This window comes from Alternaria rosae (assembly GCF_020736505.1).
Source record: "Alternaria rosae strain MPI-PUGE-AT-0040 chromosome Unknown BKA58scaffold_3, whole genome shotgun sequence".
Taxonomy (NCBI): domain Eukaryota; kingdom Fungi; phylum Ascomycota; class Dothideomycetes; order Pleosporales; family Pleosporaceae; genus Alternaria; species Alternaria rosae.
The window spans coordinates 1,995,806-2,019,899 of NW_025763572.1; the positions used below are offsets into that span (position 1 = coordinate 1,995,806).

A 24,094-nucleotide genomic window follows, 5' to 3' on the forward strand; every position below is an offset into this window, starting at 1 on the left:
AGCCCAAAAAGATCCTCGCATCAAATATATGACCTGTGGCTTGTTTTTTTCCGAATTACCACCGCCGAACCTCATGTCTTGTGCCTCTTGTTAGAACAAAATGGCTATTGACTCAACGTCTCTTTGAGGAGATTGGGATAACGCAATGCGATTTTTGCACATACGTTACTACAAAAAACATCGATTAACTCTCATGGAATCCTTCTCCACATTGCTCTAGCATTCGTGCTACAGCAGATCAATCTATAAAAGCTCGTCCTTGGCGACGACTTCTTTAGTCAACATGCCCATCTTTCTGTGTGAGATGCCAAATTCCGACACGTTACGACTCATGTTCTTCGGTCTTGCCACAGGCTATACGATTTACGAAGTTCAAGCCAGCTTCAGGTCCTTCACTGGAAATACATACCAAAAAAAAACACTTCTTCCAAAGTAATGTGCTCTTGCTCAAGGCAAAAGTGCGTTCCCATCACTCAATGTTCTCCGTCCAAAGCCTCTTTTCAAAGATATCCTGACCCTCGGGGCGGGTTCGATGCTCGTACGTGTTTTCTGACTTTGCATGTCGCTTTCGGATTTGATGATACCAACGCCTGTGCGTGTCAAAATTACACCGAGGAAATTCATGGAGTGAAGTGGACCAATCGGTCATCGACAAAATGGAGAGGTTGTGGAAGACCGTAGCCATGGCGATTCGCAAAGTAGCTTTCGTTAAGTCACGGCTGAACGTGTTATTTAGTACGCACCTCAGGTCACATCACATCTACTTAAAGGACAAGAATCTCATGACCAAGTGAAAGCAGACACCGTGCTTTTCTTTCTTCAATCCTTATGTGTCTCACTAGAATTAGCCGTCCGGACAAACTAAACATGAAAAGCAGCTCGAAGCCGCAGCCCATAGATTGATATCGCGTGTCAATGTTTTCCCCCATAATCATATCAACTAGAGATGTAGACGACCATCCCATCCCATCTCCATGACCTTTTCGTAACATCGTGGCACCCTAGCCTACCATGAAACCTTGACATATTCTCCCGTATCGAAACCCACCATCCTTTCCGTCGGCATGACCCAGAACACGTAGTCTAGGCACTACCCGGCGGCCCTCCCATGTTCAAAAGGATATCTAACATGTCCATACCACCGATATCCGGTCCCATGGCTGTTTGGTTGATCTCCGCACCCCACTGATCCAGCAAAGGATCAAGTGGTAGTGCAAGCCAATCTTGATCTTGGCCTGCGCCCCAACTCGTTCCACTATTCGCCCACTGACTCCAGTTGTTATTGTTGTTGCCGTTCGAGTTGTTATTTGTATTGTTGTTCTGGTAGTTCTGGTAGTTGCCAGGCGGCGGCATGATGCTGATGGAGTTACTGTTAGGGTCGTAGGGTTCGGCTGAAATGCCCCAGAGAGGTGTCGCGCGACCGCTTGCACCGAGGCCCATGCTAGGCGAGCCGGGCACGCTGGTACCAGTACCAGAGAAGCCTGTTTGTTGTGATCCCATGTATGACGGTGCAAGGTGGTTGGTGTTGTTGAGTGGAGCGGGTGGAGGCATCAATGGTGCCTGGTTCGGGCTCTTGCTCCCAGCGCGGGATATGCCACTCGAGCCGTTGGCAGCAAGGCGTACGAAGCGCGAACGGATGCGGTGGGTCAGGGTTTCGACGAGGTCAGCGAAGCGGTTACCGACGTGCACATCGTCGACTATGCTCGTTCGTAGGGCATCGACCGAGTCGCTCAGCAGGCTAAGGCTGACAGCCACGTCTTCTTCGGTTGCACCCAACGCGAATGTTTTCAGCAAAATGATGGCTACGCTGACAATGCGGAAGAACGTTCGCACTGGCGCATGCCGTAGGTAGCCACCAGGATGCAGACCCTCCACCACGACTTTGAGTACATTGCGCGACGCGTCAATGACCTCGTTGATGTAGTGGCGATCGTTGGCGTACCACTTGACGAGTGTACTAAATGGAATTGCGCCGCCGTCGTCGTTGCCACTGCCGTTGCTATTGCCATTTGGAGTGCGTCCGTTCATGCCATTGGGCTGAGCATGTGTCTGTAGCGGAGTGTTGTGTGTGCAGCGTTCTACCACTGCCTGGAGAGCGAGCGAGTTGAGATACACACGCGTATACTCAAACTCGATGATGAGGACATGGCGGAGTTGCGCCGGTACTAGAAGCTGTTAGACAAAACACGTGAGAACAGTCTAGTGACAGTCCTACCTTGAGGGGCTCGGTCGAAGCATTTCCTCCACTCCACCAGTGGCCCTTGAAAGAACTTCAGCATCTCCTCGTAACCTCCTGACTTGAGCAACTCCCTGGTCTTGCGTCGATTGGAGAACAATTTCAGGTTGCCCATCTCCATGATCTTGGCAATGCGAGCCCAGAAGTCGAGCACAAGATCTTGAACAGCATGGCGTTCCTGGGTAGCGATGGACTCGAGCGGAAGGCGCTGGCCATCTGAGCGCATTCCAAACTGAGCTGGAGGAGCCTTGATGCGACTGATGCGCTCTTTGTATAGCTCAAGTGGTGAAGCACCGCCGACTAGGTTCTCATCCCGCTCAAGCTTGGGAAGCATGGATGTAAGACCCAATCTGCCACTGGTCTGGGTGACGTATATGATGAGCAAGTCGCGAAGATGGTTCTTCCTCCGGTAATAGGCCTTTACTGTCGCATGTGAAAGGTGCTGATTTGCCTCTTCGAACTCGGTCTCGTTCGTCTCGTCGAAGACACCAATCTCGAAAGCAAGCGTCATGGCGTTGCCCAGCAGCATCCAGCACATGCGGTCACTGCGCCAGCACGGCTCCAGCCAACTGTCGATGCGCTTGTCGCCCACGCCTTTGTACATATCAGCCTTGGGTCCTGCCTCGTAGGGATCGTCGGGTAGAACGAGCTCGTCGTCGTCATCACCAGGAGGGAAGTGCAGCGCGCGAGGATGCCATTCGGTAAGGAGCATCAGACTCTCGACAGTGCCAAGTGTACGAAGGCCCTTCCGCGACAGAGGGTTCACGTCGGATCCAGGCTGCTGGCCTGCGCCACAGAAGCCGCCGCCGAACTGCTCTTGTCCGAAGATCATGCGATCTATCATGCCCTGCAGGTACTTCCATAGCTTCTCGTGAATGAGGTACGACCGAGACGTTGCGCCAACACCACTCGAACCGCTGGGTTGGGAGTACCTCGCTGAGATGGTCAATAGGGTGATGACCAGCATGGGCTCTTCCTTAAGCAGCTTTGCGTGAAAGGCATGGTCGCGGTAGTCGGGCACGACGATTGGTGTGAGGGGCGATAGGAAGGCGTAGAAGTAGTCGATGTATGCGATGGCCTCTTTTGCCGTGAGCCATCCTGCGCGCACAAAGCGGAACTTTGACCAGGCTCTCACGGCGTCGGCGAAGGCAGCTTCGTTCGGAGGGTCGGGCAGCATGGGCTGCTGTATAGCCGGATCGACTGAGGGCTCGACGGTGGCTTGCGAGTTGGCGCGCGCATGGGATGTGTTGGGCCGAGGGCTTGCGAAGTTGGTCTGCGAGCCTGGTGTGCTGCCTAGGGTCGGTCGCTGCATGCTCGAGCTGCTTCCAGTGCGATGGTGGTTGTTCATGCCGGCCGCCTCGAACAGCAGGTTCAGCGCATCGTGGCCACTGTAGACCTCGCCCGCCTGCAGCGTCGCGACCGTCTCGTTGTTCACTTTCTGGTCCTCTTCCTCGTTGGGCGTGGGCTGGTGGCCGCCCGACGTGTTTGGACGCCGCAGCGGCTCATATCGTCCGATGGAGCCGCCCGGGGTTAGAGGCTGCGATATATACGCCGGGTTGTTCGCCGTGGTGATCAGAGGCTCCGGCAGGCCATCGGAGCGCTGACGCTTCCTGCCATTGCGCACCTCGTAGTCGTCCACCTCGTCATAGTCGTCCTCGCCGTCGGCCTTGCGCTTCCGCCGTGTCGCAGAGAAGAAGCACTCCTTACTCTCCCTCCTGCATCGCACGCAGGGCGGATCGTGTGGGTTATCTACAGGGCCAAGATCTGGAGGCCGAAACAGCCATATCAGCAATTGCGCGATAAGCTCACGACAGCGTTAGACGTACCGCATCGCACCTTGCGGCGTCTGCACGGGATGCAGGCCTGGTAGGTGCGCGTGTGCTGGGCATTCTGCGTGCGCGGCGGTGGAGAAGCGTTGGAGCCCGCTGTTGACATGGTGGTGGTGGATTACGGTCGGCTTGCACCGGCTGAGAGCTGGCGGACTTTGGCTCTGATAAGGGCTGGAATACCGCCGAGGCTCCTCAATCCAGCGAGACGGTACCTGCATGCAATATGCAGCGAGTGTGCGCAACGGTAACGCCTACAGGAAGGTCTTCGTGTATGACTCCGCGTAATTCTGCTATTTGTTATCGTCGACTTGAGCTTACGGTACTGAGGCGTCGAAGGACTCGGGAGCGGGTCACGAGCGCGGGGGCTTTGGCTATTACGGAATGGCGTGTCCGCTCCTCCAATCTTGAACCACAACACCACGTAACAGTCGCAAACCGCCTCGGGTACCTCACGATGCACTGCCGGTCACGCGTTGAGAGTGGCCGTGCAAACCGCTGCTTACGTCAGGGCGACCGATGCTTCTTGGCTGTACCTACTGCTCGCGGCATGTGATCTGCTCGTGCACTCTACGCGTGGCACAGCACCCAACCCGGGCAATGGGCAGTGAGCGGAGACCACGAACGTCATTCCTGTCGTCTTCGTCCGTGTCTCGATCTGGCACGGTTGGTGGCTGGGATATATATTGTTGCTACTCACGCGCCACGAACAGCCTGAGGTCGCGTCTCGATGACATCCGTGGATGTCAAAGCTTCTACTAGCGCACGATTGCATAAGCATGTACCCAGGCAGGAAGGATGGCTGCAGGCCTTTGACAGAAAGTAGGATTATATTTCCCCTGGAGATATGCATACATGCAACGCCAGCACGCTTAGCACCTGTTGATCTTGAAGGTGAGTACCTTCAAGATATCCTCCAAGACCCTTCAGCAACGCAATATATCCAGACAGCCACCTCGATCAATGTCAACATGACGCCAATGTTGCATCTGTCTAATATGCGGTCCCTGGCTTTACTCCGGGCTTCCTAGCACCAGAACCCGCAGGTCATGTCCGAGAGCTGCAACACCATTAGTGTCATACCATCAAGAGATCCTAGGATAACTTACTCTCGGGTGATCGTTCTGGTGATTCTCATCACACCCTGTCTCGCCACGCGTCCACGGGTTCCAAGAGCAAATGCCCTTCGCATCCGGGGTATTGGTAGTTAGGGTGCTCCAGTAGCCACCCTTTGGATCAAACGAAAAGTACGTCTGCCTGTCCTGCGGACTGTACACTACAATCAAGCCACCCATGCCCATCAGTCTCACACCACCTTTGTCGATACGACCAGTGCCTTCGGGGTATATGACGGCAGTTTCGCGGTTGTTGTCTTCAACGCTGTAGAGCATGCCGAGCATTTGGTTGTGCCAGCCTTCAGCGGGCGTGTGAAGACACTGCTGGAAGAGTTGCAGCTTGAAGGAGCAGAATCCTGGGGCGTAGTTATCCGAGGTTGAGCTGGCAGCGACTGAATTGGGCGGCGTCGAAAGGTTCTCAGGGAGCTGCTCTGAGCGCGCGCGCTTCACGGCGAAGTCTGACTCGGGCTTTGTGCAGTCGAATTCGCAGGTCAAGGCTTGGGACTTTGATAATGGTCAGCAGGAGTAAGCAGAATGGTATCTTGGGGACCAACCCGATGCTTGCGGTTGCTATCGTTGCAATCCAGCGGCAGGTTATCCCACGGCTTAGTAGTGCAGCTGAATTCGCTGTCTCCATTCTGATTGGGCCATTCAGCGTCGCCGTAGATGACTGTCCCGCGTCAGTGGATTTGGAATCCCAGTGGCTCGCGATAGTACACACATCCGATACTATCCCTCTCAAATCCAATCTTTAGTTTTTTTCCTGCAACCACGCCCGTGAGCGTCAGTCCATCGGTCAGGTCAATGAAGTCGGTCTGCTCCATGAACTGGGCGCCAGCACCATCGCAAATGGGTGATAGATCGACGAAAGTGTTTGCGCGGTTGTCCCAGCAGTCCTGAGTGACGACAGCGTCGAAGGAACAGCGACCGGGTGAGAAGTCAGGGCTGACACCTTGAGCGACTACAGATGTAGCCAACCGCAGGAGCACGGTAGCGACAAGGGTAGAGTTGATGAGCATGTTGGTAATAATGGTGCTTTCAAGCCGGCGGGATGATTGAGGAAGGTATTGAGGGTAGGAATAGGCTGGGGTGGAAGGTGAGTGTTGTAGCTGGTGGTATGACGTGATCGCTGGTTGCAAACGCTCAGATGTTAGGCAGTTCTAGGAATAAATGTGTTGTGCGTAACTCTGAGAGTGAAGTGGTAGTCGTTCAACGGAACCTGGTTCGAGATCAAGAATGCACTGCACTTTCCTGGGACAGGGTAATGACTGAGCTATCGGGATCCACGTTCGAACCAGAACTCGTCTCTTGGCCCGTCCGAGCCGCGTTCCTTCGTTTCTAGTGTGATTCTTCTCGACGGATCCCGCAATCCCGCGTTTGTGATTACGTCAGGAAGCCACCTGTCAATGGGCTGTTGCCGGAAATGGGAAAGGTACTTGTGACCTGCGGGATGAATCCCAAAACTTGGTGCTACGTAGGAGTAAAACATCCAATTGTTAAGACAATGCTCGCCATTTTCTGGTTCGTAAAGGTAGGCTTGTCGCATGAGGTCGCGCCGGGTCAGGCTGCCAAGGCTGATATAATGTCACGTACCTACCGTACTGTCTCGTGGTTGGCAGTTGGAAATCACACCTACTTAGTACATCCACGAGATTGAGACAAACGAACATTTCCTACCTTCGTACATGACGCATGACTATGCATGTATGATCCGTTGCACTAGAGAAGTTACGGAAAAACGTGCTGGCTAGATGCAGTCGCAGCGATTTGTCGTTTTGCGGACAAAGTATGAGAGCAAGCTCGACATGTTTTCAGATATTTGATTGGTTCACAACTAGTTATACTTAATACATAATCTGCGCAGGTCATTAATCATCTGCGAAGTGCCTAGACCAACTCTGGTGATCAATCCGACATGTCACTCAATGCATCCTCATCCCGTGCAGACGAACCGACGAGGGCGCCGCTTTACGAGATACGACCAGTTCCAGGAAAAGGAAGATGCATTGTAGCTTGCTCTGACATGCCGAAGGGAACATGAATTCTGTGTGAGAAGCCCCTTCTCACATCGGCTAGCAAGATTGACAGCCTCGATGATGACATCGTGAGGAAAGTCAGAGCTCTCTCTGAGAATCAACAACGCCAGTATCTTGGTCTCTTTAATAGCTACCCCAGCGGCAATTTCTTTACCGGTACCATCCAGACGAATGCTTTACCATCTGAGTCAAGACCACCGACAGCCGGCATTTTCCCAACTATCTGCCTCATCAACCACTCTTGTATGCCCAATTCAAAGCATAGCTGGAATATCATGAAGAACAGCCAGATGATATATGCAGTTCGCGACATTGGAGAGTGAGAGGAGATTATGATTTGCTATGGCAAGCAAGGGGCTTTCGACGCGCGACGTGATTATCTAGTCGAATCGTGATAGTAATCACAGCCTTTTAGACCGAAACCAGACACAAGAATAAATTCCAGTACAGCTTTCAGGACATCCGCTAACTTCTGCTCGTGTGCTTTAGGGTGAAGTACTAGTGCACTGCCGATACATGGTACGCCTCTTAAATGAAGAGTTCAGAGGTTGCGCCACTACCATGGAGACGAGACTATATTACGACGCCTTCCAGATCGCCATTGTGTATGGTGATCAAGTTCGTGCCAGCGTCTTCGCGGGAAGAGGATAGGACGTCCGGCTCGTTTGCGACGGAGATGATAGTCTGGACACACAGACAATGAAGAACTTTCAAGTCGACCCACAGACGCAATTCAACTTTGGAGCATCGTCTCTGATATGGAGAGCGAGCAAAGGTGATATTCTGGAAGGTCTGAGTGAGACGGAGCTTGAAGACTGGCTCTAACGGTCCCAATCCGGTTGATTCGTGAGCCTGCAGGTGTGAGAGATACCTACATACGTGTTACAATGTCGATGTAATGGTTTGAGAGCAAACAATGGTTTTGAGCGGTGATAGAGCGGCTTGACAATGTGATGAGATTTTCATTTGCGCTTAACTGGTGTAGAGAAGCTCACTCACTCACAATCTATTCCTTCTAGACTGCTACACTTCTCTTGCCCTCGCTCACCGCACAGTGTACGCAGTAACGTCTTCGCCAAAGCAGGACAAGAGCGTGCTAACCATCAGAGTTTGCTATCGCATCGGCACTTGCAAAAGAATATATACTTGAGGTCTACATAGCTCGACTACGGCCACACCCCATACGATGAGTTATTCACTCTACGATGTTCAAACGATCCCCGGAAAAGGCAGAGGTCTGGTAGCTCGCTCCGACATTCCTGAGGGCACCCGCATCCTCTCTGAGAAACCGCTGCTCATGATACCTAACAACATGTCGAATGAGCAACTGGAGGCTCGACTCGCACAAGATCTAAAGGCTCTGGACAAGAATCAGCAGCGACAATACTTCTCACTTCACAACAGCTACACTGGCAAGCACGTCCTTGGCAGCATCTTCAAAACCAACTCGATGGCTTGCGGCAGCGACTTGTCCGCCATTGCAATTTTCCTCACCATCAGCTTTATCAATCACAGCTGCCTTCCAAACAGTCATTATAACTGGAATGACTCCATGGGGATGCAGACTATCCATGTCACTCGCAATCTCAGCGCTGGAGAAGAGATAAGTATCTGCTACACCGACTCTGGAAGTGCCAGTGTTCGCCAAACTTACCTGAAAAAGCACTTCGGATTCGACTGTTCGTGTGCAATCTGCTCGCTCTCAGCTACTCATCGGAATGCCAGCGACGCGCGTCGTGAAGAAATCTCTCGTCTCCGGGACACATTTGCTACAACAGATCGCGCAATGTCCAAGCCTGAAAAGGCATTCTTGGACCTTCGGAAGATAATCGAACTCTTAAACAAGGTACGTGGTCACTTTTAGTGAGACTGCAAGCCCTATACTGATGGCTTCCAGGAGTTCAAAGGCGCTGCCAAAGTCCCAGAGGCGGATATCTACTGCTATGCGGTACAGCTCAGTGTCTTCCATAGTGATGAGGCGCGAGCAAGTGTATTCGCTGAGAGGGCGTACAAGGCGTTGCTCATCTGTGTAGGCGAAGACGGTGAGAACACACAAGAGATGAAGGACCTGATAGACAAGCCAGCCTCTCACCCAGACTTTGGATTGATGTCGAGCAGATGGAGGTCTAACAGGTATGATGTTCCAAGAGGTAGAGACTTTAGCAAGATTCACTTCGAGGATTGGCTTTGGCATTTGGTGGAGAGCTCGGAGAAAGCGGATCTCATGCAGGGTGAGTTCGCCAACTCTTTACGGAGATAAGGCCTCGTAGCCAAATTGGAGCTGCGCAGACCGTCTCTCCGACTATCTATAGCTGCATCAACACGGCGAAGAGATTCAGAGGCCTATGCGAATCAGAAATGTCATATGATCAACGATGCATCATACTTCCGCAACATGGTGATCCTTCTCTGTGCTATAGCGGATGTAGTACGTGCTGCGGCGTTGTTGCAACCTTCGCAAGTAGTGCACACTGCTATCCCGATAAGAATAAAGACGAAGACGATGAGTGGTCGTGGTGTCTGTGATGTTCCCAACGAAGTCAATGAGCAGTCGTCCAAGAGTAGAGGACGCCAGAGGTGCGCAGCCTCTCGGCCCGATTTCGGCATAGATCAGCGCGCGAGCTGCACTCCAAGGTGGGCGATGCTTCTGCATCCGCATCCCGCCCCCACCTCTGCACACTAGAGAAGCTCCATGCATGGAGCACCGAAGACCACGCGATGCCCTCTCATGCGATCGTTGTCGCGCGAAGAAGCTAAAGTGTTCGAAAGACGCGCCAATATGCACTTCGTGCGCCCATAGCGGCTCGCACTGCCATTACAGTGGCAAAGTCGCTAGATCACCTTTAACTCGGGCATACCTGACGGGTGTGGAGAAGCGATTGCACAGCCTGGAATCTCTGGTCACACAGTTGCTACCGGGAGTTGATATTGAAGACTTGCTGTCATCTCCAAATGTGGCTGGTTCTGCACGATCGGTCATTATCCAGTCTCAGACGCCAGAAGTAGCTCCAAGCCCCCAGGGCAGCACGCACTCAAGTACACATGAGCCTGCGTTACCTGAAGCTGTGCCCAACAATGTCGATGGCTTCAATTGGCAGGAAGAAGACGTTAACGTCGATGGGCTGACTGATGGCATGGCTGCCCTGTCAGTCGAGCCTACTGGTGTGGGTTACTTGGGTCAGTTGCTTCACTCATAGAGCAATACACGTGACTGAAACTATCTAGGTTCGACTTCTGGTGTCGTTTTTCTCAGATGCTTGCTTGACTGGGCCGGGTTTCTGCACCAGTCTCTTCCCCGACCTCAGCAGAGTGCGGCGACTCCATCTGCTTCCTTTCGAAATGTATTGGCATCATCGCACATTTCGCATGCAGCTCTCACAACACAACTGTCATCGAGCTTGATTGATGCCTACTTTTCCAACTACCACGTGGTCTATCCGTTCGTTCACGAAGCAACATTCCGAGCGCAATATCATGAAGTCGTCCCGCGGCCCTCAAAGAAGTCATGGAACATGCTTTCTCATGCGATCATAGCACTTGGTGCGTGGTCGTTGAACAACGATCAAATAGGACTCGAAGACTACTTATATCGCCGGGCCTTGACCTTGGGTCAGGAAGAGTCGGTGTTTGAGGCTGCCAGTCTGACCTCTGTACAAGCACTCATACTTCTGAGCAACCTTAGTCAGAAGCGCAATAGCCCAAATACAGGATGGAATCTGTTGGGCCTCGGCGTTCGCACAGCGCTGAGTCTAGCCCTCCACAGAGAACTTCCTCACTGGAACATCACCCTGATCGAGCGCGAGACGAGACGTAGAGTATGGTGGGGTCTCTACATCTTCGACAGTGGAGCTTCGACGACATTCGGTCGCGCTATCATGTTACCTGACCAAGAGACTATGGATGTTCATCCTGTGCTGAACATCCACGACGAGGTATGCCCGCCCAGCGAAGTTTGTATAGCCGTTGCGAAACTGACCCATGCTAGTCACTTACACCACAAACTACAACGCTGCCCACTGAGGTTGAAGAACCGACTATATACTCCTCCCTCAGAGTGCAGAGTAGTTTTCACCTACAGACGAACCATATCTCAAACAAACTACTAGCCGAACCCGGGCTCTCTGCGGAGGCCGCTCTCGCTTTGAACGCTTCCATGGATGCGTGGACACACACAGTTCCGACGTATTTCCAGCTTTCGCATGCGCCCAGATTATCGGCTCCTTGGTACTCATTCGCCCGCTCTCGGCTGTGGTGGAGGTTCTGGAATCTCAAGATTATCATTTTCCGACAGATCTTGTTGCGCCGAGCCATCTCGGAGCGAGGCCAGATCCCAGACTTAGCCATGCAGTCAAGCCAAGAGGACTGTAAGCGAATTTGTCTCGAAGCTGCGCATTCTACAGTGGTTTCGATACATCAGTATGCAATACAGGACTTGAATAGACTTGAGGGTTGGTACGCGACGTAAGCACTTCAATTGGACCCCAATGAACAAATATGCTAATGGAGTTACAGGTACTTCCTTTTCCACGCGGCACTAGTAATAACGCTTTGTATCATCAGCTTCCCACGCGCTGAGGAGACTGCAATCTGGTACGAAGATGTTCGCTTGGCCCGAACCACCTTCCGCGAACGGCTTGTTGGGGATTCGCTATCAGCACGCTGCGTGGCCATCCTCGACCAAGTGGTATCTGACAGCGAGTTGGACTCCGGTACACTGCAGGATCTGGAGCTGGATAAAGATGCCTTGAGTACATTTCCATGGTCCGTTGAATCCAATGAGTTATTCAACTCCTTCGATTGGGATTTTACTACGTCCGGTTTTTGACCTCGGGCGCAATCTTAATGGCACGATTCCTCAATTCTCGATGATGACATCCGGCTTTACCATCATGGATCGTATCAGTTCGCCGTTTGGAATGTCGTTCTCCTCTGCTCGTGCGATTGCAGCTGACATCGACGTCTCAATGCCAGCAGCAAGGTGACGTTTTGCTAACCTATCACGAACTGTGTCCACAGGCGCGTCGACAAACCATCTACAAAGTGTCAGCACCAACCCGCCAGGCGAAAAATATGACCATGACCGACCTTTCATCACACATCTGTGCAATTTGATCCCACGGGTCTTGTTTCAAAAGTGTATAGTTGCCCTCAACAATAACAAGTCGAGTACGAGAGGAGATTTCGATAGCGTCTTGCACGGGGTCCTTGACAGCATGGTCGAAGCCGGGTGCAGGAATACAGATGTCGGCTTCGTCGTCTTTGGTGACGGGAGCTGCTTTGAGTGTCTTGACAAGCGTCACACACGCCTTCGCATCAAATGTAAACGGCGCTCCACGTCTTTTGAACGCTACTTCAGCATCATCGAAAGTCGACAGGATTTCCCGAGTGTAGTGGAAGCCGTCCTAGTGGTCGTCAGAGATGTGGCGTCGCGGCTTGCGTTTGGCCCCTACCATCGGTACAACAGCAACATCTTTGATACCTCGTGCAGCAAGCTCTGAGACGAGCGCATCAGACACTGTTGACTTTCCCGCACCTGGTACGCCCGCAAGGGCAACGAGCATGCGATGACCGGGATCGGTCGCTTGGCGAGACAGAAGGTTTTCCGTGCGCTTGGCCACATCGAGTATGGCTGCACGCAAGGCGTCCACCTTTGATTCGGCTGGCATCATCGGCTATCCTGAAAATAGAAGACACAAAGTTCTTAATGATATGCGAAAATGTACGAGATGTTCGGATGAAAAGACTGGCATAAGGTGAACAGACCTACAGTACTACATGAGACGAACTATGATCTAAAGATCACGTTGGCGTTGTGGAGTTCGGACGACAGCTGTCCGAGCATAAGTCATGTTGGAGCCCCAGTTCCCACAACTGAATCAGGCAACTTTACCATGCGGGGATCCCGCATGGCACTTACGACTACCGGCGTAGACGCATGGAGAATCGTGGAGTCGGACGACAGTACTCCGAAGGTGTCGGATCCCAGCTACGATCGTGAAGTTCTCACGCGATCGGCAAAGGTATATAAGCACGCGACACTACCATCACTAGGCTGCCTACTCATAGTTGATTCCAACCATCGGAGCCGACATTGGCATATCCACATAGAAGACAATCAGCATGTCTTCAATTCAGGATGTTACCGCTACTGCAGCCGCGCCAAAGATTGGTGTCTATAAGGAGCTGAGACAAAACCCATACCTCCTTGGTCTATCCGCTGTAAGTCGATATCAAGCCTAATCTACCTCAGCTTCAACTGACATGCATAGTTCGCCTCGCTGGGCGGGTTCCTCTTCGGTTATGATCAAGGTGTCGTCTCCGGAGTGCTGACCATGGAGTCTTTTGCGGCATCCTTCCCAAGAATCTCTACAGACAGCTCCTTCAAGGGCTGGTTCGTCTCGACATTGCTACTCGCTGCTTGGTTCGGTTCTCTCGTCAACGGACCAGTAGCCGATCGCTTCGGTCGCAAAGGATCTATCATCATCGCTGTCGTCATCTTCACTATTGGCTCTGCGCTTCAAGCTGGCGCGATCAACATTCCGATGGCTTTTGCAGGTATGAGATATCCGGCGACATACAACTATAATACAGACTGACAATACAATCAGGCCGCGCAATTGCTGGTTTCTCCGTTGGCATGTTAACGATGATTGTGCCAATGTACATGAGTGAGGTTTCAACCGCCGGCATCAGAGGCACTCTAGTCGTTCTCCAACAGCTTTCCATCACACTCGGTATTCTTGTCTCCTACTGGCTCGAATTCGGTACTCAGTACATTGGAGGCGTACGTTGCGCGCCCGACATCCCATATACTGGTGGGACTGCGGCAGAGCCTGCCTTCGATCCACGAAACGACGTTGGCCCCAACGGCTGCACCGGTCAGAGCGATGCTGCGTGGCGCGTTCCTTTTGCGCTTCAGATCTTCCCCGGTCTTGTTCTCGGTATCGGCATGCTGTTCTTCCCCGAATCACCTCGCTACTACTGTATGCGCGACAATGAGGAAGCAGGTGTGCGAGCGCTCGCCCGAGTTCGTCGCACCTCTCCAGATGATGAGTCCCTACAAAAGGAGTATCTCTCCATCAAAGCCGAAGTCATGTTTGAGGAACAATACAACCGTGAAAAGTTCCCGGGCAAGTCTGGGGTTTCGCTGTACCTTTCCGGATACTCAACGCTCTTTTCGACCTGGCCGTCTTTCAAGCGTACCGCTATCGGTTGCTGTGTTATGTTCTTCCAACAGTTCATTGGATGTAATGCGATCATCTACTATGCGCCAACAATCTTTGGTCAGCTGGGACTTAGTGGCAAGACGACTGGTCTGCTCGCAACCGGTGTTTATGGAATAGGTATGTCATCCGATCTGCAGTCAGACACAACGAGACTTGGTAACTAACATGATCCCTAGTCAACACGCTATCCACTCTCCCTGCGCTCTTCCTCATCGACAAGATTGGCCGCCGCCCACTCCTCCTCTGTGGTGCAGCTGGTACTTGCATATCCCTTTTGATTGTCGGTGGTGTCATCGGCGGTTACGGATCTACGCTCAAGGACCACCCCGCAGCTGGCTGGACGGGCATCGCCTTCATCTACATCTACGACGTCAACTTCTCGTACTCTTGGGCACCAATCGGCTGGGTACTTCCATCGGAGATCTACAACATTGGTAACCGCTCAAAAGCCATGTCTCTGACTACCTCATCGACGTGGATGTGCAACTTCATCATTGGCCTCGTCACACCGGATATGCTGGAAACTATCGGATTCGGTACTTATATCTTCTTTGCTGCTTTCGCTCTGATCGCGTTCGTGTTCACGTGGTTCTTGATCCCTGAGACGAGGGGCAAGAGTTTGGAAGAGATGGATGCTGTGTTTGGTGATAGCACTGCGCACGAGGAGAAGACGAGGCTGTACAACATTGCGCAGAGTTTGGGACTAGAAGAAGCTGAGGCTGCGGCATTCGATGAGAAGCCTATGAAGGCGCTGCAGACTGAGGTGACGAATGTATGAGGACAAAGTACATAGGCGACGCCAGACATCAATTCACACGGCAACTGTCACCAGGACGGCCGACAGTTACAATGGATGCTGTATATCTAACTACTGCATACTGTTAAGGACACAACATTTCCTGACCTGAAGGCATCTCTCTAGTCACTCATTTCGTCTTCATCTCCACCATCATCACTATACCCAGGCTCATCCTCGTCGTCATCCTCGTCATTCTCAGTGTCATCCTCTTCATCATACATCCACCCCGTAATCTGTACCTTCCTGCGTTCATTACAAGTTTGAGCTCGGCATTCTGGATAGAGATTGGAGTTTGGTGAAGAGCCGTTCATCCATTCTTTGATGTAAGCGAAGTGAAAGTGATGGCCACAAGCGCTCATTTTGACACCTAATAGGCGGTGAGTCTCAAGACACATAACGCAGAACTGATCTTGGGGGATGTCTAGATCCCATTTCCCATGCTCCAACGGCTGTATGAAAGGTCCGTATTCCTCTAGATAAGCCTTTCCGTAGCAGTTGCGTAGAGTATCCGTGTCAAGATTGTCTTCATCTTCGGAGTCATCTGAAGTGTTTTGTCCATTGTCGGTTTGCACGCTCTTTGCGTTTTCTGCTGACGACGCTCCAGCCGATACAGCTACTGGCCCGTCTGACTTTGCGGACCAAAATGCATGTATATCCTCGCTTTCGTAGGAGTCGGTGTCAATAGTTTGCGCCTGAGCGATGTTTCGTGGAATGCCTCCGAACTCGCCCTCTCTAATACCGTCTGCTGACAATGAAGAAGCAGCTTCGGGTATCTCTTTCCAAGTCCAAAATCGGAGGCGTTCGTCTGTCCACAACCCTCTTAGCAGAGCCTCCATATCCACAGTCTGCGATTTCGACTGTATCATAGCCCTAGCGAACATGTTTATCATCCATTGGTACATACGGTCTCCAATGGGCTTCTCCATGTTGAGGGCAAAAGCCTCGAACCACAGAACGTCCCAGATATCCCTAAACTTGATCTCCTTCAAGGCAGCTCTCGTATGGTAAGGGAGCACCTTGGCTTGACTTCCGCGAGTTACTGTCGTATATCCTTCACCTTTGTCCCATAGTACTTCTCCTGACTTCCAGTTGGTCTAATGCGTGTACTCATCCATAACGTGCAAATATAATCCTTTGTAGAAGATACGAGGCAAAACTCGTCTTACGGATTGCCTAGATAAATACTGCAGTGCCTCCGGGTCCAAGAGTTCCGGTATTGCGGCGCACACATCCTGATATCGTTCAGGGGTGGGCGCGTACACAGGGCAGTACTCATCAGCTTCGCGTTCACTGAGTATAGCTGCGAAGAATCGGATGATGAGCTGGGATCCATAGGGAGCGTCTAGGAATCTCTCGATGGCGTTAGACAGTTCAGGAATATAATGCGGTTTAGGCTCGCGCTCGTCAAATTCGCAGTCTCTGTCGACTTCTTGCATCGGCGCGGTGTTTACGGGGTCGAACATGGAATTTCGGCGTTTGAGTGCGGCTGGGAAGGAAGGCAGCGGCGAAGACTGTTTTTACTGCCAAAAGCTTGGACATAGGAAACACCCATCCGAATAACAATGGCAGTGAAATCATTGCGATCCTCTTCTCATCTCGTATGATGTCGACTGTCAATGAATGTGTTGCCGAAATGCATCAGCACCAGGTTTGCGACACCACAGAAACACCAATGCGACAAAGAAGTGTATAGCGAACCCCCACAGGAGGTATATGTTTGTACACTAAATGCTAGCAATACGACGCCGCCACCGATGAAAGTAAGAGCGCACTAATGCGACTGATAGGTACAAGGCTACTTGTGAAACACGAGCAAGGAAAACCAACAAAAACGAGCGCTATGTCAGAGCAATCAAGAGGGGTATTAGAGACAGTAGCGAAGATATAAACCAGCCACCACCAGGGCTCCTATAAGGATACATATTTCGCGCCGCGAGCGAGCGAATGATGCAGGCCGGAAGAAAACAGAGATGTAAGATGGGAGATGACAAGCAAAGGTATAAAGAAGCGAGCAAGAAAGTAGAACCCCAGCCCAAACCAAAGTTCTCCCAAGATTTCGTTCCACATAATGCGTCCCACAATCCCCAGAACGCCGGTGAGGATAGAGGAAATAAGCCCCTAGGGTATACCGAAAAAGCAAATAATGTAACTCACAACGGGACGAGTGTCTAGAATCTCGACCCCGCCCTCAAGCTCCCGTTTGCGCTTGTGCTGCGCGCGGTGCTAGCACCGCTTCCAGCTCTCTTCATGCGCTTCTCCATGAGCCCGTTGAGCAGACGATCTAGTTCACCACTCAGGCCTTGCATGGTCTTTGTCTCCTCGGAGAGATAGTCTTTCATCAGCGGATGATCGCGACCAACAGGTACAACACCCGTAGTGTCATTGATAACAACGAGCATATCCCGGATTTCGCTACCGTCATCGAGGTAAGCGCGGAGTGAGGCGTCCGACCATGCAGGAAGCATCGTGCTTTCCGAGGATACGGGGGGCGAGGGTTCGCGATCCTTGGTAGGAATTGGTGCTGGTCTTGACGGTGGAGGGCCGACCGGTTCGGATGCATGATGCGTAGGAGATGAAGTGTTGTCAGACCTGAAAGTCGAAATCGTGTTGTTCTCTGGAATGGTTTTCATAGGGCTGTCGTCAGGCGTAGGCGTCGAAATGGGGGAGCTGGTCTCCTGGCTTGAGCTATCGGTAGACAAGCCTGGAGTGTGGTGGGATTCAGACTCTCTTTCTCTGTCGACAGCGCTTTCTTTCTGTGAAGGCTGCGCATCCGCCGCGGAGACGTGTACTGGAGACTCAGAGAGGCGCCCGGTAGACTCTGACTTCTCAGCTTCGCCTGGCTTATCTTGAGCATCAGGATCCGCGAAAGGATCGCTGCTTTCATCTGAATCGAAGTCATCCAGCTGCACGCGCTGCTTCGCCTTGGTAACCTTCTCACGCTTGACCTCTCCTTCCTGTGGTGACTTCATCATGCCACTGAATGGGTTTCTTGAACTTGTAGGCGCGGATGTTGAGTCTGGCGACATGGTCTGTTCTTCCACAGAAGGCCTGTTTGCCTGATCTTGCTCGGGTGGAACCAAACGCATGGTCAACGAAGATTGCTGTGCGGCTGGCTGGTTGTCAGTCCCGTCCGACATGGCATCTGGCTCGGCGCTCAGCTCAGTCGGACTTTCGGTCTTCAAGATACCCTTTGTCTTTTGCGGTGAATCGTCTCGGTTGCGTTGACTTCGATGCACCTTGGGCTTGCTCAACTGTCTCAGCGGTGCTGGTGCTGTTGCCTGTTCAGCTGACGGTCGTTCTGCGAGTTCATCCGATGGTTTTGATTGCGGCGAGCTGCGGTCCATTTCTTCCGGCTTCTCGATGTCGCTGTCCACGGAATCTTGTGCACCCTTGCCTTTGCGGTCCTTGCGCTTGAAAAGCCCACTGAGCATACCCGACTTCTTCTCTTTCTTCTTCTTGTCGTCCTTGACTTTGTCTGCGAAACCGTTCTTCTCCAGACTTTCGAGGCTGGGCCCGCGCTCGCGGGAGCCCGTAGTCGATGTACTGGAGTCGTCGCGAAGCAAATTCGGGGTGAGGGTAATTTTGCGTGTCTCGGTGTTTTCGTCTTTGAAGAAAGAGTCCGTATTGCGGAGAGTGCCATTCCGAGACACTTTTGGGTCCAAAGGCCGGTCGACATCTTCACTACCTCTTTCTCGGTCTTCTCCTCGTTTGGCAGACTCCTCGCTTGAACCTCGCGCATCACCATCAGTCTGGGCATCCTTCTTTGCGCCGTTAACCTTGAGAGGTTGCACTTCGAGGTTTTCTTCCGGCGCAGAATCGCCATCTTGTGTCGCTGCCTGCTGCTGTTGCATTTGCTTTGGCTCCGGGCCACCAAAAAGTTCGCCCTCACCCTCGTCGGAAGAGTAGTCGTAGTCGGAGGCTTCGACGTAGGTAGGAGGAGCGAATTGTACGGTCTTAGCGTTCCTTCGTCGCATAGCCTTCTTAAGCGGGTTTTTGGACTTCTCGGCCGTATCACCAAGCATCGTTGCGGAGAGGTCTATATTTCTATGCTTGTTGAGGCGGGCCAGGCGTTCCGTCGGTGTCTCGATGTGTTCGGCGGGCAGGTACCCTGTAGATTGAGTCAGCGAAAGCTTCAAATTGGTGACGGATGCCTACCAATGCTGTTATCCTTGACTACTCGTACTAGCCACCAGTAGCTGTTACTGTCGTCAAGTAACACCATCGTGTCACCTTTCGTTGCGTTTGCCTGACCCTCGACGGTCGCGACAAATGTGTGCAGGGCGTAAACGAATTCGAAGTCAATGTCCTCTGTTTCTCGTAAGCATTCGCCTCCCCATCCTGAGTCGATAAATCTGGGATCAGCAGAGAAAGAGACGTCGTTGGATGCATCATCGTTGTCTTGGTCCATGTCCTCATTCCAGGAGTCGGCATCGCTGTCGGTGGTCCAAGAGCCCTCCTCGTCTTCGGAGTGCCCACCATCAGGAGAAGGTGTTCTGCTCGTCCCTCGAGGTGAATCCAGGCTGGGTTCCAAGAAAGGATCGTCGGGCGTGTCCAGAAGCGTGCGGTTGATCGGTTTCAATATGCTTTTGACCTGCTCCTCGTCAAGCTCGGAGATTAGAGATGCCTGCGAGTCTTCTCTCATCTCGATACGGCGTTCGACAGCCTTGAGTTGTCTCGTCCTTGGGCTTATGCCGACCTCAATCCGTGCGGTGTCGCTGTCGTCCAGTGCATTGGCGGCCCTTGTCCAGGAATACTCACCACGATGATGCTCCGCTGACTGGTTTTCCATGAGTTTAGGAAATCGAAAAGAAATGGGAATCGATGTAGGTCGACCCCTTGACATGGGAGAAGTGTCGGACGCTGGGACGCTGGATGGTCTTCGAGCGCTGGCGACAGAAATAGGAAAATAAATGGGCGCGTTCGTAAACAGGGAAGAAGAAGCGACCGTTGAGAGCAACGGCGAAGACTGCGGAATCAAAGACTCTTGTCTTGCCGGCCAGGCCATGGGGAAACAAGGTAAAGAATACCCACCATCGTCTATCGAGGGCGAACTCGAAATCTTATCCATCATATCATCGTCCATGTCTTCCTCCACGTCGGCGTCCTGCATGTCGCCATCATCACCGTCGCTAGATGTACCGCCATTCAGCCTGACGGCCTGCTCGTCCTGCTGTGTGCCCTTGTTTCCATTGATGACGGTGCGGTCGTCATCTGAGCCGGGATCGTCTCGTAGCGTGTTGCCAGCATCGCTCCATGCATCGTGCAGACGCGCCTCCTCTGAGGTGCGCTCCTGCTCTACATGCCGTATAGCAGCCTGCTGATGGGGCGCTGCTGGGCCAATACCGAGAGGCGCAGGGTGTTGGGGCTGATGGGAGTGGTCTTGAGCGGTGGGCGATGATTTGTCCTGCAGGTCGATGGTGTCTACGCACTTTAGTTAGCCTGCGCATCTCCAATTGCGCACTCTCTACCATCTTCGTACCTGCTCTGATTATGTGCGGTCGCGTCATCCTAGCTCATTCCTCTCTGCGCGTGCAACGTTGGGGGATCTTCTTTCGGAGGAATGGCTAGGTGAGATGAGGCGCAATCGGTGGCTGGGTCGACTTGCGCAGGGTCGCCGTAGCGCGATTCCAGTTGCCGTGGAAATACAACAATACAAAGAGCAGAGCGTCGCGTACGTGGGTCGATCAAGGCGTTACAGGTGTCGCATGCGTTATTTGGGCGTGTTTCGAGGAAGGAGCGGCTGAGGGTCGGGCGAGGGTGAAGCGGAGTGAGATCCGTTGGGGGACATGCGAGTCACTGGCGCGGCAGCGAGGGCGAGACGGCGGGACGGCAAGAGGGCGAGGGGATAGCGATGAAAGCGTCTGCTGCTGGCAGTGAGGGGCACGTCGTGGGCGGTGCAGTGGTGAAAGTAACGTCGTATGGCACGAGAGGGAACTGTTTCGGGGTCGCGCCTTCCCGAAGTTGTGCCCTGTTCAGGTCGACTTGAAACACCTCACTTCTAGTTCCTGCGCTAGCCTGTTCCTGGCCATCCCATTGCAAAAAGGAGATGCGGCTCGGTCCTTCTATATCACCGCTTTAATGACTGCATCTGCAGCCGACTCCTGTCTGATTGCCCGTCTTGTCCTGAACGCATGATGCGTTCGCGGAGTCGTTTCCACATGGGCGACGTTATGTGGGGATCCCGGCTGCAACAACAAGCCGCCAAACACTAACTTGGAACAATGTCAAACATCATTGACTTTGGCAGCTTGCGACAGCAGCACGACGCCATGTCGCATACACTGTCTCAAGTCCAGCAGTTCTAGAAATGTGTTTTGATGGTCCTGGACAAGGTTCTTCCTATCTTGCGAGCACCTCATACAAGAAAACAAAACTGAATAGGTCTGGAGCCTACATCGACGTAAGGTCACCTACTTTGCATGCTTCTATGTTGATGTAGGATGCAGACCTGTTCAGCTTTTTCCTAGGTTGACGTGCGAGCGCCAAATGGTTTGGTAGTCCTATGTATCTAGGAGAGGCTTGGCAACGTCCTCTGTAGCACTAGCATCTACATCATGACGACTGACCTCCTTTGTTAAAGCTATTCGTCGATGTATCTTACAGAGCCGCTTCAAAATACGAAGAGTCTTTCCAGCCACAAACTCGCATACCAAGGAACTTCTCGATTTCTTTATCGGAAGCCTCTTCCTTGTCCGCGAATTGATCCAGCGTCCAGGCCAGGACCATCATGTCCTCGGGATCCAAGTACCCTACGAAAGATCTCACCAATCTTGAGTCGTTTCCGAGCCCAACATCTCGATGATGGTCCCGATTGTTTGTTAATGCTGGTCCGACCAAGAAGTATCCACCATCTTTCGACTCCCTAAGTATCAACTTACAGCCATCTTCAAGATTAGGGTGACCAATTGCAACTAGACACCAGTCGCCCACTTTCGTGTTTACAGGCGCGCACACAGTAGCTGTTGAGCTTATCCGTACCCGAACAAAGCACCCATCCCGCTCTCGCTCCATGTAGCATGAGTTTGGCCTAGGCTGCCTTCGGTCGCCGATGGACTCACACATGGGAATTTCATCGCTGATTTGTACACCACTCCAATGCGTTGGCGCATTGGCGCTCTGGGAAGTACGGTTTCCTTGTATTCGAAGGTCCGCTTGAGGAATGACGCGCGAACGTAACGCGATGGCGTGGCGTAAAGATGCTAGTTCTAAACTGATGTGGAAGAGTTTGAACAGTCGAGAACACAGGTTTGTAAAGGACTTAGAGATGCGCTGCCAAAACCAAAGGCCGAGAACGTGCTTAGCAACTTCGAAGTTATCTTTTGTGTAATCCGGGGTTGGCCCCTGTCCCTGCGGCCACCTAATAAGGGACAGGATGCCATATAGATTATCTCGGGTGTCCACGCAATGAAAGTTATGAAGCACCGCTAACATTCCATCGAGACCTTGCTTTTGCGTTGATACACCGAGTCGCAAACAACTCCTGGACTTCTCTATTGTTGAATAAGAGCGCTGTAGCACTCGCCACAGTTTCTTCGAGGGCCTGTCGGTGAGAACACATCTGCGTAAAATCCATTTTTGGTATCTTTTCAATTTCCCTTGGAAATGTGCTTCGTGACGGTTGATCCAGTAGTCGACAAGTGAGTCTAGTGCTCGGAAACACTCGCCTGGCTGTACGTCCGCCCCACAACAGTAAGACATTCTAGTGGCTAGATGCAGCTCTTGTAAGACCCACACGCGTGTGAAATAAGGCCTCTGTATATATGAGATGAACGCTTCGCCGATTCGTAATCGTTCCGAAGTATGTATAGTAAAAAGACATCGCAACTGCTGGCGCATATGCCCGTAGATTGGATTGAGCGCAGGGAAATAATTCTCTTGGGTAAAATTATACCCTACAACCGATTGGCCCCATTCGTTAATCGTCTCGAGAATGGGCCGCTGCCGATCAATAGTTGCCATCAAGTATTTGCTGTCATCTGCGTGTGGCCCGACACAAGCAAATACGTGTCTCGCCTCTGAGTAGATGTCGCCCATGATGCCGACTTGATGACTCCTTTCCTGTATGTTGGTCTGATCGATACAGATGGCGTCGACCCAGTAATACCGACTGGCTTTCGTCGCAAAAGCTTGTTGAAGAACGTATTCACAGTTCCGACGTACAACCAGCGGCTTGCCGTTGACAGTGATTTCGGTCGTCTCGGCTGGGTCGCCCCAGGTATACGATATCGCGTAGTACGACGCTGCATCGTCAATCAGCCATGAGGATATCTCGCATTCGACGTGTTGGCCAAAGTCACCACACAGAATGTGTAGTAGGCGGAAATGCGTGGTAGAGTCGGGAAGTGGGTCGTGCTCGAAAGCGGAAGATGGGGTTCCGCTGGTCATTCTCGCGCGTAATTGGGAAGCTGGGAGGCTTAGGGGAAGGTGCGCGACATGCGCGACTTTGATGTACGAAATAGCGCTTGATGAAGGTCTTCTGTATTCTTGTTTCTGGTCTATTATGAAGATGGAGATGAACAGACAACCGTCGAAAGGATGAAGTGCTGCCTGCCCACCGATGCAACCAGGCTGAGCTGACTCTCAGCCGCAGTCAGGCATGCGGAGGCTGTGCGGCAGCGTCTCGCGTCTCGCACCCTCAACCTCCAAAATCATTCTTACCTTCTACACGTCTCCCTTCGCAAACTAGGCAAATGAGCTTTCGTTCTGATCGACATATCCGCCACGGCCTCTCGCTTCGACTGCGCTGAATCGTCCGATACAGCTTCGATACCCAGGTAGGGTCGGAATCGCGTGCGGATCATAGATTCGCCGTCGTCCAGAGTTACTCGAGGATTTGTGGATTTCCTTCGCACAAGA

At 52.3% G+C, this 24,094-nt stretch overlaps 9 protein-coding genes across 9 annotated transcripts; 3 read left to right on the forward strand and 6 right to left on the reverse strand.

Moving 5' to 3' along the window:
* Positions 1-707: 707 nt before the first annotated feature.
* On the reverse strand, positions 708-4,171 carry BKA58DRAFT_419252 (uncharacterized protein; the record flags this gene model as incomplete). Its single annotated transcript, XM_046172702.1, has 3 exons — positions 708-2,165; positions 2,216-4,000; positions 4,063-4,171. The coding sequence occupies 3 exons, from the start codon at positions 4,169-4,171 to the stop codon at positions 1,084-1,086; spliced, it is 2,976 nt and encodes a 991-aa protein (XP_046027773.1). The 3' UTR covers positions 708-1,083.
* Positions 4,172-5,002: 831 nt separating this feature from the next.
* BKA58DRAFT_454829 (uncharacterized protein) lies at positions 5,003-6,196 on the reverse strand (the record flags this gene model as incomplete). The annotated part of the gene is made up of 4 exons (XM_046174522.1): positions 5,003-5,122; positions 5,172-5,681; positions 5,732-5,847; positions 5,899-6,196. The coding sequence occupies 4 exons, from the start codon at positions 6,194-6,196 to the stop codon at positions 5,090-5,092; spliced, it is 957 nt and encodes a 318-aa protein (XP_046027774.1). The 3' UTR covers positions 5,003-5,089.
* A 2,203-nt stretch (positions 6,197-8,399) lies between these two features.
* On the forward strand, positions 8,400-9,473 carry BKA58DRAFT_311461 (uncharacterized protein; the record flags this gene model as incomplete). The annotated part of the gene is made up of 2 exons (XM_046167332.1): positions 8,400-9,059; positions 9,111-9,473. The coding sequence occupies 2 exons, from the start codon at positions 8,400-8,402 to the stop codon at positions 9,471-9,473; spliced, it is 1,023 nt and encodes a 340-aa protein (XP_046027775.1).
* Positions 9,474-9,868: 395 nt separating this feature from the next.
* BKA58DRAFT_129067 (fungal-specific transcription factor domain-containing protein) lies at positions 9,869-12,232 on the forward strand. The gene is made up of 4 exons (XM_046164345.1): positions 9,869-10,390; positions 10,439-11,145; positions 11,199-11,674; positions 11,726-12,232. The coding sequence occupies exons 1-4, from the start codon at positions 9,910-9,912 to the stop codon at positions 12,036-12,038; spliced, it is 1,977 nt and encodes a 658-aa protein (XP_046027776.1). The 5' UTR covers positions 9,869-9,909; the 3' UTR covers positions 12,039-12,232.
* On the reverse strand, positions 12,069-12,879 carry BKA58DRAFT_310385 (nicotinamide riboside kinase; the record flags this gene model as incomplete). The annotated part of the gene is made up of 3 exons (XM_046167289.1): positions 12,069-12,246; positions 12,299-12,615; positions 12,664-12,879. The coding sequence occupies 3 exons, from the start codon at positions 12,877-12,879 to the stop codon at positions 12,069-12,071; spliced, it is 711 nt and encodes a 236-aa protein (XP_046027777.1).
* A 143-nt stretch (positions 12,880-13,022) lies between these two features.
* On the forward strand, positions 13,023-15,424 carry BKA58DRAFT_129069 (general substrate transporter). Its single transcript, XM_046164346.1, has 4 exons — positions 13,023-13,432; positions 13,483-13,768; positions 13,822-14,556; positions 14,616-15,424. Exons 1-4 carry the CDS (start codon positions 13,334-13,336, stop codon positions 15,215-15,217), a joined length of 1,722 nt encoding a protein of 573 aa, XP_046027778.1. The 5' UTR covers positions 13,023-13,333; the 3' UTR covers positions 15,218-15,424.
* BKA58DRAFT_467540 (uncharacterized protein) lies at positions 15,358-16,701 on the reverse strand (the record flags this gene model as incomplete). Its single annotated transcript, XM_046175066.1, has 2 exons — positions 15,358-16,332; positions 16,405-16,701. The coding sequence occupies 2 exons, from the start codon at positions 16,699-16,701 to the stop codon at positions 15,358-15,360; spliced, it is 1,272 nt and encodes a 423-aa protein (XP_046027779.1).
* Positions 16,702-17,406: 705 nt separating this feature from the next.
* BKA58DRAFT_311703 (uncharacterized protein) lies at positions 17,407-20,745 on the reverse strand (the record flags this gene model as incomplete). The annotated part of the gene is made up of 4 exons (XM_046167346.1): positions 17,407-19,346; positions 19,394-19,567; positions 20,270-20,659; positions 20,718-20,745. The coding sequence occupies 4 exons, from the start codon at positions 20,743-20,745 to the stop codon at positions 17,407-17,409; spliced, it is 2,532 nt and encodes an 843-aa protein (XP_046027780.1).
* A 634-nt stretch (positions 20,746-21,379) lies between these two features.
* Positions 21,380-23,623, reverse strand: BKA58DRAFT_419257 (heterokaryon incompatibility protein-domain-containing protein; the record flags this gene model as incomplete). The annotated part of the gene is made up of 2 exons (XM_046172703.1): positions 21,380-21,519; positions 21,889-23,623. 2 exons carry the CDS (start codon positions 23,621-23,623, stop codon positions 21,470-21,472), a joined length of 1,785 nt encoding a protein of 594 aa, XP_046027781.1. The 3' UTR covers positions 21,380-21,469.
* Between the last annotated feature and the right edge of the window lie 471 nt (positions 23,624-24,094).